At 45.8% G+C, this 14,305-nt stretch overlaps 1 protein-coding gene across 4 annotated transcripts in view; it reads left to right on the forward strand.

Annotated features, from left to right (window-relative positions):
- Positions 1–5,919: 5,919 nt before the first annotated feature.
- The window catches only part of KIAA1549 (KIAA1549 ortholog), a 154,333-nt gene continuing 145,947 nt past the window's right edge, over positions 5,920–14,305 (forward strand). For all 4 annotated transcript variants that reach the window (XR_008822140.1, XM_056340885.1, XM_056340887.1 and 1 more), the window contains exon 1: positions 5,920–6,570. Coding sequence is in view for 3 of the 4 variants with exons in the window: in XM_056340885.1 (XP_056196860.1) it covers positions 6,342–6,570 (229 nt within the window). In the remaining variant the exon portion in view is untranslated. The remainder of the gene's footprint in view (positions 6,571–14,305) is intronic.

Below are 14,305 nucleotides of genomic sequence, written 5' to 3' on the forward strand. Positions count from 1 at the left end.
AGCTCATACACGCACGTGTGAAAACACAGCATGTGTGAAAATGCAGCATACATGCATCTCTTGCCTTTCTCCTTTTCCCCCTAGGAACAATCTGGTATTTGTGTGGGCATTCCTGATGTCACTTCCCAATATTACATTTTACACAGTTATAATATGAGTCTTGTTAAGCTACACAAGTACAAAAATCTATATCCTATTGAAGTTCATTTTTTTTCTTTCACTTTTTAACCTAGAAAGCATACTTTCCAGTACTTTCCTTGCACCATCTAAACCAAAACTGATCTTTTTTGTTAGTCTGGCCTTATGACGTTGGCTCTTTTCTCTTCTGGTGCCAGCAGCTGTTGCTACTATACTTCATCAGCTAGTTAAAAGCAGTAGGGAGGAAGTAACCTAGAGCACAAGTTTGGATCAAGCAAAGTATGATAGCTCAGAAATAGAGTGGAAATGCACAATAAGACTGGGCTGTACTGATCTGTAAATGTTTTTTCTTTTTTATATCACATACCATGTGACTTTCCATAGCACACAGCTTTGCAGAGAGTAAAAGAAAAACTATAATGAAAAAAAGCACTCTCTGCTCCCTTAGACACAAATGTTGGTAAGGAACTAGATGTCTGAGAGCGCTGGGAATAGCCAAATGAACTGGCTGAAGGTCTTCACAAAGCCAGGCTAGAACACTGTCCTCAACATTTTTTCAATGGGCAGTTCAGAAAATTGGAAACATTCACAAAAACCTGTTTTTTTACAAACTTCATCAATAGCAGAAGAGCAGGATATATAAAGCTCTGTTGTTTTTTAACACAAATACTGTTACTAAAGGAAAATATATCCACGGCAGTTCCGGTTGCTAAGTCCCAAACCAGTAAAAACTGAAAGTTAAATTACTGAGCAGTTGTCTGGTTCCATTGGAAAGAATGTTGATGGTCTCTGATCCACTGTAGTGTCTCTGAACCAGGGTTTGGATGTACGATTTTGAGAAACAGGTTTCCAGATTTGGGTATTACATCTGCTATGAAAAGCAAGATGATTGGAAAGTACTTCCAGGCTGGTAAGAGGGTCTAATTTCATACCTTCTCTTCCAGCAAAACCTGGGCAACAAGAAGAAGTGAGCACTTCCATGAAGAGTCTTCTGAGGACAGTCTTGTTTCTGTCATTGCAGTGTGGGTGCGCATTTCCACTGCTGAGGTTGCAGCTTCCAAATGTCCCTCTCTGTGTGTTCACTTGTGAGGTTCATATCCAAAATGTTGTGAGTTGGGTTTTTTTTCCCTCCTTATGTCCTTGTGCTGGTTTTGGCTAGGATAGAGTTAGTTTTCTTCATAGTAGCTAGTATGGGGCTATATTTTGGATTTGTTCTTAAAACAGTGTTGATAATACAGAAATGTTATTACTGTGAGCAGTGCTTACAGAGAGCCAAGGTCTTTTCTGCATCTCACCCCACCCCACCAGTGAGCAGGCTGGGGTGCACAAGAAGTTGAGAAGGGACACAGCCGGGACAGCTGACCCCAACTGATTAAAGGGATATTCCATACCATATGACAACATGCTCAACATATACAGCTGGGGCAAGAAGGAAAGGGGGGACGTTTGGCATTATGGTGTTTTGTCTTCCTAAGTAACCCTTCCACATGATGGAGCCCTGCTGAACACTGGCCTGCCGATGGGAAGTGGTCAATGAATTCCTTGTTTTGCTTTGCTTGCACATGTGGCTTTTGCTTTACCTATTAAACTGTCTTTATCTCAACCCATGAGTTTTTTCACTTTTACTCTTCTGATTCTCTAACCCATGCCACTGTGGGGGGAGTGAGCGAGCAGCTGTGTGGTGCTTAGTTGCTGGCTGGGGTTAAACCACGACAGTCCTTCACAAAACAAACTCTCTGTTTCCAGGTGAAGCCTGTCATCATTAATCTAATCATACAATGCACAGCCTTTGATTTTTTTGCATCCTCAGCCTTGCCCCAGTGATAAATCAAAGTAGCTGTCACTGTAGTGGAAAGCTCAGTAATGTCAAAAACTTCCTGGTGTATATGCAATGGGAAGTCATTCAGCAGTAAGTAAATAATCCTTGCAAGTTATACTGTTAGAAAAATTACTTCTACTTTCCCCTTAATCAGGATGTCTAATGTCTTGCTCCATACAACCAAGGACCACAGCAAGGTACCATAGGGAAAAGAATTTCTCACCTTCCAGCCTAGTTACTTCTTGTGATGAATGCATTTGCAAGTTGCAGAGTAAAACTTTGTTAAAATTACAGCTAGTTTCACTTTGTGAGTTTGTAAGTGACAATGTAGGAAAGCCTGTGAAAACCACAGATTCCAAGATTTCTGGCCTATGTTAATGTCCTAGCAGAATTTGCCACGTTTTTTCAGATTTCTGTTTTAGTGGAATTTGAAGTCTTCTATAGAACTTTGTTTGTTGGGTTTTTTGAATATCGTTATTGTAAATAATTGTTATTCTTGACTTAAGATACTTGTTAGAAGAATCTAAAGTGTTTTGGTTTTTTTTTTTGTTCTAAAAGGAAACACAGCCTCCACCACAAATCTCATCATGTCATCCCTTCAAGGGATATCTGAGTGAAGTTCTTCCTGGTTATTCCCTAGCAGCTTTTATGTGTGCATCTGCAATAGGTGCAAAGGACCAGAGACAGAGAAGGTAGTGAGGATGCACTGACACAGCCTAAAGAAGTCCTGAGGAAAGCATAGAGAAAAGTACAGGCTGAGACATGCCTGGAGCTGTAACCAAAAAAAAAATAATAAAAATAGTCCTTGGTCAAAATTCCCGCTATTCAGAGGAAAATAGGATTTTCTGGTAGATGAAGAGAAATGTACTGAAGAAATAGCTGAAGGCTACATAAAGGAAAAATGGAGAAAACCCCTGGAGTTGGTCTTAAAATTGTTGAGTGTCAGCTACCACAAAGATGCCAAATTCATAATGGATAACTCCTGCCCTGGTTCATCAAGACAAATGGGTGAAGTAAATGTCAATCACGTTGTCACATACACAAGGTTTTTCCAGGAAAGAGGGAGACTAAGAGGACTGCAAAATAGATCAGAGGAACTAAACAACAGTACAAGATACTAAAGTTAATGCAATCACTAAGTGGAGTAGGAGCTACAACTGCAAAAGCATCTCCCTGAAGTATGGCTCCGGTGAAAGAGGAGGCTAAGCAGGACAGAGGATCACAGGTAACTGGTGAAATTCCTCCACGTGTTCTGGGAAACAGCAGACCAAAACAGAGGGTGAACTGCAGCAGAACAGGTAGCTGCCTCAAGCTCCTCTTTCAATGCCATTTGTTATTTAACAATGGGAATTTAATTTGGAGGTATCTGGTGGAACATGTGAAATTGCAAGGGAATAGAGAATATGCAATCAAATGTGACAGTTCTTAAATTAGCTCAGGAAGCAGGGAAATAACATAAATACTAGTTCGGTCTCAACAGACACAGAAACTGGGGAACGTGAACCCAAATACAAGATAGGAAGATTATTTTTTGTGAACTGAACTCTGGGAACTGGAGCAGGAAATCGTGTTAGCTGAGACAGTGAATGGGTTAGTGGTTGCAGCGGATTTCATCATGGATAACATCTCAGAAATGTGAGACAAGTTGTCTCACACTTTAGTCTGGGAAGTTACCTTTGGATCGTGGTGAAACAGATTATATACAGGCAACCTGAAATGTACTACTGGCAGCCTTACGTGCTTTGTTACTATAGGCACTGTTAGGACAAAGATGTGGTTAGCTTTCAGTGAAGGAGGTGATAGGCAGCGTCTGAAATGTGTTTTGAAATTAAGTCTTAACTGGCAAAGCTCGCACTGAATCTGAAGCAGAGGTGAATTCCTGTTCCCTTACTGAGTACTTCTGAAGGCTAGCTTATTAAAAGGAAAAATGCATTTCGCAACCAGTGTGTATGTAACTGCACAGTCCAGTGCCAAACATGGGTGCACATCGCTGCCTACAATGAAGGCATATTGGAATGAAGTGGGGATTTTAGGCTTTTGGTGGCTATTGCTTAGCCTGCACTGCAGATCTGCAAAAGGGTTTGGGAAGGACAAGAGAAACGGAGAGATGGCAGCAAGGAAACACCTGACATGGCACGTATCCACAAATGGTGGGTACATAGTTTAAAAAAAGCTAAAGAGTGCTCTTCTGAGCTAAGCTGTTTTCAGGGGACTGGCAACCAGGAAAAATAATTAGAATTAGCTGTTTGATTCCTAATGGGTTCTGGGAAACAGAAGTCTCCATTTTTTTGGTAAATAAAGAAGTAATACCAAAGACATACTTCTTTCTCTCAGCAATTTAACAGAAACAATCCCCAGGCCCTGATTTTATTTTTTTTTTATTATTATTATTTGCCTGGGTTAAAGAAAAAAACACCAAACAGGTGGGTGTTATGAAAGTTCTTACGCATTCAGTTTTTGTTAGATTTTTCAAAAACTATAGGGGTTTTTTTTGTCCCGCTGTGGTCTTCTTTTTTGCAATGTTTAACGTATTTGCACGGGATGTTATAGCTTAGATTTTTAGTTTCATTTTAAGATATAGGTTGTAATCACTCATGAAATTTTCTGTGAAACATCTCTCCACTGTACAAAATGAAAGAAAATTATATTGTACTGACTAAGACTTTTAGAATGAAAGTATAGGTTTTGTGCTAGAAGACCTAAAGTACTCATCACAGTGATTGCCTTTGATACCTTGTCAAAAACAGGGACATTTGTGGACTTTTTGACCCTGAAAACATCTAACCTAAAACCAGCAGGTTTTTCAATTTCACGCCCTGCCCTTAATCACTGTGTTTATGTTGAGCCACATCTTCATCTGATGTAGTCTCGCTGATTTCAGCTATTTACATTACTAAGGATCTGCCATGCATTATTTTCTCTGCTGTCTGTGAGGTATTATGTTGTGAGGTCTGTTGTGTGATGTCCAGGTAAACCTTATAGGTATTGCTTTATTTCTGTGTCAGCAAAATGACTCCTTCACTCCTTCCGTCCTTCTCCAGGAGCAAGGTCTATCTGTTGTGACCGATATGTGCCGGGAACAGGGTTGGGAAGTCCCCTGATGTTCCCAGTTAACCTGTTCTATTGCGACTGCAGCTGAAAACTAGGTGATCCCAGCTCTGCTTCCCGAAGGGACCTTCCCCAGCTGTCGCCTGTGCTCCTCGCTGGCTGCCCCACTCATCCCTACTCTTGAGGAGAGCCGGTCTCGGGAGGAGCCCCGTGGTGAAAGCCCCCTGCTCCCCCTAGTCTTTGTGCCCGCTGTCCCCTAGAGCAACACGAACGCTGCGTGGATGCCCCGTAGCTATGCCCTCATCCTCGCGCCTTCTCCTTCTCCGTTGGGACATTTTACTATTGTTTCGGCCCTCAAAACTCGGCGCACCGCCTGTGGGAAGTGAGGGCCCGTCCCTGGGCACCACACGGCCCGGCCAGCGGGCTGAAGGACGGGGCCACCGCCCACCCGGCCTCCCTCCGCTATGGGGGAGCGCAGCCAGGGAACACAGACGCCCCACGCAAACCAGCAGTAGGCCCTGGGGCCGCGCCGCTCACGGGGCAGTTACCGGGAGCCACCGGGAACGCCAGCAGGCCCCACCGCGGCCCACCGACCCTCAGGGGGGCGGCCATGGGGCAGCACCGCCCCCGCCCCTTCCCGCGCTGCGCTTGCAGCGGGGCGAGGCACGGCCACGCGACGGGTCAACGGGGAGGCGGCCGGCGCCGCGCGGTCGGCGGGCGGGGCAGCGGGGCCTCGCGGGCTGGCCGCGGGCGGGGGCGGGGCCTTGCTGGCACCGCTCCGCCCCGTCCCGTCCCTCACACCTCCCCCCGGGGAGCGGGGCGGGGGCCTTGGCTCCTCCCCCCCGCCCCCGCCCCCGCCCGCGCGCGGCGGAGGGGGCGGGGCGGGCGCGCCCCCGCGCAGACGCGGACGGCGGGGCGCGCGCAGGTGGCGGCCGGCCCCGCTGCTCTCGCCGCTGCCGCGGGCCGGCCTCCGCTGGGGTTAGCGCGTCGCCGGCGGGGAGGGGGCGAGAGAGCGCCGGGCGGCCGGGCAGGGGTTGCAGCCGCCTCCACGTGAAGGGCCGTGGCCTCCCAGACGAGCGCCGCGGCCGGCCGAGGAGCCCAGCTGCCCCGCAGCGCGGGGGCTTCCCCCGCCTCCCCGCCCGGGGGCCGAGCCCAGCCCAGCCGCCCGCGGGCGCTGCGGGACGCCGCTGCCCCGCTCTTGCCCCGCTCCCGCCGCTTCTGGGAGGCGGCTGGCGTCGCGGCGCTGCCCCCGTGAATACTTCTCACGGGGTGGGCGTGGGGAGGGGGTGCTGCGGCGGCCTCCCGCTCCCGGGTGTCCCAGCCCCGCCGGCGGTGGATGCGCCCGGGAGGAACCGCCGAGCCCGCCCAGCCCTTTCAGCCCGGGGGGGGGGACGCGGGGCGCCGCGATGACCTGACGCCGGGCCGCGCCGTGCCGTGCCGTGCCATGGAGGGGATGACACGCTTCGTGGTGGCCTCGGCGGCCGCGGCGCGGTGGCGGCCGGCGCTGCCCGCCCTGCTGCCGCTGCTGCTCGCCGTGCCGGCGCTGCGGGGCTCGCCTGCCGCAGGTAAGGGAACAAAGGGGGCCCGCGGGGCCGGCCGGGCCGCGGCAGGTGTGCCGGGCCGGGGCCGTGCCGTGGGGGGGGGGTGGGGGGTGTCGGCGGCCGCTGCCGAGGGCGGCCGTCCCCGCGCGCGGGTGTCCGTTAGCGGGCGCGTGCGGGGGGAGGCAGCGCCGGTAACAATGCGGCGGAGCCCGCCGGCGGGCGGGAGTGCGGGCGGGGGCCGCCTCTGCGCGCGGCGCTGCCGGGGAGCTCGGCCAGAAACGCGCGCATTGTTCGCGCTGCCGTGGGGCCGCGGGCAGCCCCGCCGCGGGGGGCAGGGGGGGCTGAGACCCGTGCCGGGGGCGCGGAGAGGGTCGGCGTGGCATGGGGTGTTGGTGGCAGCCCTGTCCCGGCCCTCTCGGGGGACCCGGTGCTTCGGGCGTGTGGGATGTCCCGTGCGAACTGTGGTCCCAGCGCCCGCTCCCATCCCCGGGGTGCCCGAGGCGCTTGGGGGTGCTGCCTGTCGGGCCGTGGTGGTGGCATCTGCGGGGTGCAGGACAGCCGGGTCCTCTTTCGCCTTTCAAGTTGGGGGAGCATCATAGCCCCTCGGAAGGTTCAGTGCTGCTTTCCAAGCACAGCCGTGGCATGACCTGTGCGTGGAGGGAGCTGCTCCGGCTTCAGGGGTTGGTGCAGTCCGTAGGTGTTTCAAAAGAACCAGTAATCGGTGACCCCCTTTTTTTCTCTTCTTTTCTCTAGTGGCTCTAGTCATCAAAATTGGTCTGTAGTTAAGCAGACAGTTTAATCACAAAGGTGTCTATTTGATTCTGCTCCCACATAGCTTCTTGGTTCATCTTGTAATACTTTTTCTACAAAAATGCAACAGCTACCATTTTATAGAAAGGGACAGTTTTGTTGTGACTGTAGGTTTTTTTTTTGGTAGATAACAGGTGTAAAGTAATGCAGTTTTTATCAACATCAGGAAGTTGTTGATAAGTGGTAAGAACCTGCGTTAATCTGTTTCATGAAGTGGACCAAGTAGTGTTGATTCTGTTATTTAAACAGGAGAACCGTGGTGATTGTTGCTGGGAGCTTAAGAAGCCTTGATGTTACAAAACATGCTTATCTTTTAAATAATACTTTATTTCCACTCCAGAAACTAGTTTGTGGTTTGGTTGTGACTGGTTAGCTTTTCGGGGAAGTTACGCTCTGCTCCAGCTCCCTTTGTAGCCAACAAGAGATGTGTTTCCAGCCTATGTATAAGTTAGTAACTTCTAGTAAGCTTCAGAGATTCTTCTTCTTAAACACAACAGGCTTTGCATATAAATAGGAGAAAACAAAGCAGTAGGTTTGTAAGTTGGAGATCTGCTTCAGGTTTTTGACCCTTTGAGATTAATAGAATAGCTGGCTCTTTCTAGATTTTCATAGTAAGTCAGTAAAGGCTTTCATGTAATTGTATGTCTGATACTTAGTAGTTCTTAATTAAACATTGCTGTGAATTTTGTAAACTTTTGTGTGATTTCCGTGCATTCTTGTATAACTTAAAAACAGCAGTAGAAGTATTATGTAACTTAGGCAGTGTTTGGGCTGCTGGAAGAGAGCACTTAAGAGACAACAGATCTTGCCCAAAGCAATGCTTTCCTGCTCAGTCTAAGGCAGGAGCCTTCCAGCTGTTTTAATTTGCGAGTCCTCTACATTTTGTCTTTCCACTGGGCATGTGAATCATGTACAATGAACTTTAGCATACTAAGAGCAGACTTGCTCTTCAGAAGATGCTCTTCTTAGACCTCTCAGAAATGGTCCATTGATTGCAGAGATTTAAAGACTGCAGGTTGCACAGAACAAAATTACATTCCTCTTCAGTTAAGGTGAAATGTTTTATTAAAAAGCATGTCAGGAATCAAATTTCTCGGTCTTGGGCCCATAAGTTTAAAAAAAAATTAGGACACAGCCTTTATCCTAGTATTTTCTTTAGCCTTGAAATGTTTTGAATCTCCAATGGGTAGTGTGGAACAGAAGAGATGTGTACTGGTCATATGCGGTAGGCTTGGATGACATCCACTTAATTGCTCAACAGATTTACAGCTCCCCGAGTATCTGTCCTGGGTGCAAGTCATTTGCTTTTCAGTGCCATTTGGTCTTGACCAGCTTAGGAATAGCAAGAGCGTACAGTAACTGTGGAACGGCTGTTAGAGCTACTTGCTTGCAGTTGAAATAGCAAAGTGAATGTCGGTACTTAAGAAAATAGAGTAGTAAATCAACTTGGGTTTTGGAATGCTTGATCCAGATCCCACTGAAGTCACATGTTGCTGAATCAGGGCTTCATCTTCCACAATTAAGCAGATGCTGAACTCTTAATATGTGGATAGGCTACTAGTGTGCTAAAGGTAGGTATGTGTTTGAGCACCTCTGTGGACTAGGGCTTTGGTCCGTCTTCGTGAATATCTTACTGCTCAGCCCAGGCTGTGTTTCTGCTTTGGCTTCCTTGCACAATCTGTGCAACTCCTGCGCTCACAATCAGGAGGATTTATCTTGCTGTGCTGTTTTCATGGGAGAGGAGAGCATTGTGCCGGACTTGGGAGGAGTCTGTAGTGAATCTCCTCAGACTCAAGGACCGAAGACAAGTTGTGGAGGTCAGGCAAGGAATCAGATGTAGCTGCCTTATGGACAGTTGTAGGATATTGTTTATTCAACTTAATTGCATGAGCGTGTTGCAGACACTTGAGTTGGCGTCGTGTCTCTTGTGGCCAGTTCAGCTTGTCAAGCTTGCTTCCAGTTCATTTCCACAGAAGACCCATATGCTTGAAGGATTCCATTTAAGACTGCTTTCTATGCTGTGCTTGCTTTATTTGTCAGCCTCATGTCTACAAGCTACAGTTCTAGTCTTGCCAGAGGAAATGTGCTGTTTGTTTGCATGCTCTTTCAAGAAGTTAGAATGCTAAACAAGCTAGTGGACAGTGCAGCTTTTGGTTCAGTTGTGTCTGTTTTGTGGGTGACATTTGTTTTCTGTGAAGCAAGGTCTTAGATTTCTCAGGGCTGGGACTTGAAATATAGCATGCCTTTAACAAAGTAGGCTTTAACAGCTTTGACCTACCTTGGGTAATAGGTGTCAGGCACTGGACACATTAAAGAGCCGTGATTCTTGCTGCAGTACAAATCTTTTCCAAGAGGTCTTGCAGAGCTGATGATTGTGGTAAATGGCAGGCTCTGACAACCCAGTTCTTCTCAGATCAGAAATGTGTGAGTTGCTTGGGAGAGAGGTGAAGCAGAATAGACTTCTTAATAATACAGTCTCACTTCAGCTGCGGGAGACATGGCTTTCCTTCATTTGAAAGTAAATCTGTTTGTGGCTGATGTCCTAAGCTACCAGTGAGCCTGCAGACTTGTCCATTGTGGTGTACAGTATGAATAACACTAATTGCATAAGAGTTATTGTGAATGATGTCCTAAACTACCAGTGAGTCTCCAGCCTGGTCCATTGTGACATACAGTATGAATAACACTAATTGCGTAAGAATTATTATGGATGATGTCCTTAACTACTAGTGTGTCTCCAGCCTGGCCCGTTGTGGCACACAGCATGAATAACACTGGTTGCATAAGAGTTATTAAATCGTGTGTTGTGGGAACCTATGTGTAAGTAAAAAGCCATAAGGAAATAGCACAAGTTATCTTTTAAATTTTGTCTTGGAACCCCAAAGTTGAGTCAAATGGTACACTAAATGAACAATGCAGACTTACTTTCTTTTTTGGCTCATGTGTAAGAACCACATTTTCATGCGGTCCTCATCAGTGTGGCCAGTTTTCAGTCTGGAGTTACATGATATGATGTCTCTTTTTATTCCCATAAAAGTCATATATTTCCATGCTTTTCCTTAGTGGTTGGTAAACACACATGAGCTCAATAACAAATTTGATTGACACTCCCTATATGTGCTGTGTTTTCAGCTCTTGATGTTATTGGAGACAGCTGTTTTGGAAGACTAAGCAAAAATCTTCCATAAGAGCAGTGGATTAATGGTGTCTTCTTCCTAATGCATGAGATGGGGAGGGGGTACAGCTGACTATCGGTGCTCACATCATTGATTACATCAATGTAATTAATTGCATGTAAAATGCACAGAATAAATACTGGAAAAGGATAGACTACTCTGATTGTGCTAGCTCTTACTAAAGATGTAAGATGTTTTAAGATGCTGTAAGAAATATTACTGCTTTGCAGTGGACTTGAGAATAAACTATTTATTACAATTCTATAAATTGTGCATTTTGCTGTGGGCTGAAGCTTTTTTTCTTTGCAAAATGCAAAATTGAAAGAGTTCAGCTTAATTCTGATGAGGCAAGAGGAAAACAATGGTTTCTGCTTTGAGTTCTGCCAGCTCCTTTTCTGAACAACTTTAATATCCTTATGCTTCGGAGCATGCAGTTAAACTTTGGCAGATTGCATCTGCTCTGAAGAGGATGTTTTCTCCACTGCTGCTTTGAAAGTTAATTTTTTTCAAAAGCTTGTAACAACTTGAATTTGGGCACACATGGCTGTGATAGAGGTGGTGCATTGTTCTGTCTGCTAAGACATTGATATAGCCTGTTCTTGTGGAACGCACCTACCTGTTAACACTTACCAGGGGGTGTATGTGCCACAGGGCAGACACACTAAGCATGCCTCCCATAGCCCAAAATGATGTGTGAAATACAGGGGATCAGACTTGCCTGTGAAGGTCTGTCTAAACTGCTCCAGAAGTGGGACTGGGTTGAGCTTTAGGACTAAAACCTGGCACCTGCCTGCCTTGTGTTTAAGGATCTGTCTGTGCTATGTAGTGGAGTGTTTTACTTTCTTTAGGGGAACTGGCATCTGCAGTGTGGTGTGATGGTACTTGATTGCAGTAGGCCCAAGAGGGAAAATGGAGAGAAGGCTTTTAGAAGGAGCCAGTGTGGGACAGTGATTTAGTTAAGCAGCAGGAGTAAGAGAAGGGTCTGTGATCTTTTCTGGTCACTGTTTTTGTCGTAGATGAGATGTGTGAGGAAACCTGGAAGTTGTAGGAAAGGAAGAGACACGTGGATTGCGATAGGGTTTATGAGATGAAAGTAACTGGACTGGCAGGGCATGAGGACTAGGAGGCAAGACGTTAGGTCAGGAGTGGGAAATAGATCTGTGGAGGAGGGAAACTGCAATGCAGAAATTGATCCTAGAAGAAATAAGCAGTGCAGCCTGGTAGTAGGGTAAGCACACTGGGAAATGAAGGCAGACTTGGTTTAAAAACGGAAAATAAACCTCCAAAAAATAGTTTTGAAAGGAAGAGTCAGAAGTAGGGAAGATAAGGGACTGGGACAAGACTGGAAGAGATGTGGCTGAAAGCACTGAGCTTGGAATTTAGGAACAGGGAAGTCCGTGCCTGCTGTTCTGGGATTCTTTCTCCAGAATTTGGCACAGAATCTGGGGCTTCAGAGTGTTGGCCCTTTTCTCCTCTCAGCCAGGAGCATGATAATCTGCTGCTACTTCTCTTTGAACATTTCGTGAATGTGCATGTTTCAGCCTTGTAACAGAAGTGTTTTTCAGAGTTTGTTTTAAAAACTGGGGAATTTCTTCCGCAGATGTTCTAGTGGCATATGAAGACTGCAGAGGCAAAAATCCACAAGCTGGAAATACTGACATTACAGTAATATGTATAATTTTAATCTACTTCTGTGCCTGTAAGTTATGGTACAGCTATACACACTTTGTGATCATGTGAATAATATATATGTAGATAGTATTTACAGCTATATAGGTACCTGCACCTAAGTATCTGTACTTGCACATACCTACATGCAGACAGGATCTTCATGGCATTCATGTACATAAATGATCTCGCGCTGTGTAGAAACGGGCGTTGGATAGCAAATGAAGTTATCTATAGGACTCTTGCTCCTTTTGAGCAGATGTTTTAAGGTGTGAAGTGAATGAGGTGAGGGACAGGGAAGTTTGAATAAAGATTTTGCTGTTAATGTAATTAAATGCTGACCTAGACAATTGAATTGTGTTGCTATTGCAGAATTTCAGTGATGTGAGTTGCTTAAACCAAGCTTCCCACAGGTGGTCACTAGCTGTGTGTTCCTCATTTATTGGACTTGAGACCTCTGGGATCTGTCGCAGAAATGCTGAGTGCTTGCAGCTGCCAAAAGTCAAGGGGAGCTGTTCTTGAATAGATGTTGTGTCTGTAATTCTAAATACTCATTAATTTTGTTTCACACACAATAATGTTTCAAATTAGGCACTTAGAATTTGATCTTGTTTCTTAGTTTCACCATCTGTAAAATGTAATTTCTTAGATGTAATTCCTTGTTTGATTTTCAAAATAGTATGAAATGTTCAGATGCACTAAGTGAGCACAAAAGAAAAGTTCATTTGAAAGTCAGACTTTTGTCTTTAGAACAGTAAAGTTTCAGTGGATGATAAGCCAGTTTACTGAACCTGAATCCACAGAATGGAAGTATAAGAAATAAACTGTGTAAGCAAATAAAAAATAACAGGTGGTGGTGTAATGGTGTGCATTTACATTATTAGGACTTTTTTAGTGAGATTTAGCTAGCCTTATAGATGGGAAAATGTAGTATACTGTGTCAAAGTGTAGTAGGATTTTGATTTAAAAAAAACCCCACACTAATTTTCATAACAAGAACTCATATTTGTGGTTGTTGAAGTTTGTTGCTTGCTTTTCAATTTTAGCAGTTTCAGCCTACAACCCCTACCTGCTTGTTCTTCCTGTACAAACTGTTTTCTAGTCCTTTTAGTCCTCTTCCATTCTCTCCTTTGATTTAGAGAGCCTTCTCTTCTAATTAATTCCCTGTATAGAATTGGCTTTAGCCATCTGGTCAAGACAGTGTGTCTGGTTTTGTGGTTTGAAATAGAGGTAAGATGCTAAAATTCACCAGCAAGTAAGGGGAGGAGGAGGAGGGAAGAATGCTGGAAACAGTAAAAGAAGGGTCAGAATATCCCTTTCAGTAAGGAACGTGCACGATGGTATCATACTGATGGGGCTGAAGACCTGCACAGCCATAGGGGTGGGGAATGGGCAGTGCAACAGTGCTGTGAAGGATCTGGTATTCATCATGGATCACAAACAATGTGATTCAACAGGATCATGGGTAGTGCTGGATCTCATGAATACATAGGGTATGGTCTTTGGCATATCCTGTGTGGTAACTCATTCATTCTCTTTAGTGGCAGAAGAGAGCTCCAGCTGGAATGCTGTCTAGTATGGGACCTTGCCCTCTAAGGAAGAGACAGGCTACTGGAGACACTTCAGATCACAGAAATATTGGGGTTGCCTAATCTAGAACAAAACCCCAGGTGTACAGGACTTTATTCAGACATAAAAAGGATGAACACTAAAAGTAGGGTAATAAAGAGTTTATGTTGAATAAGAAAAGAAGTAAAAGACTTGAATCACAGTGAATGAGACAGGTTTTCTGACGTGCTGAACAGTGGGGATAGGTAATGAAACCCTGAAATACATGGTTTGGGGCAATGGTATAATCTGTCACTGGAGTTGTAAGAACAGCTTGTATAATGATCTAACAGCAGTGGATTGCAGCAGTGATTCCACAGTGGTGTAAAAAGATGGGAGTAGATGTCCTCCTGAAATATTTTGCAGTTCTGTTTTTGTGAGATTCTAAAAATAAATCAGAACTTTGTTGAGCTGTTCAAGTGAAGAAGCAATCTGATTATATACTTAAAAACTGTGTCAAAATGTTTATGCAGTGAAAAGTTGAATTGGGTATTTCA

This window comes from Falco biarmicus, chromosome 5 (genome assembly GCF_023638135.1).
Source record: "Falco biarmicus isolate bFalBia1 chromosome 5, bFalBia1.pri, whole genome shotgun sequence".
Lineage (NCBI taxonomy): Eukaryota > Metazoa > Chordata > Aves > Falconiformes > Falconidae > Falco > Falco biarmicus.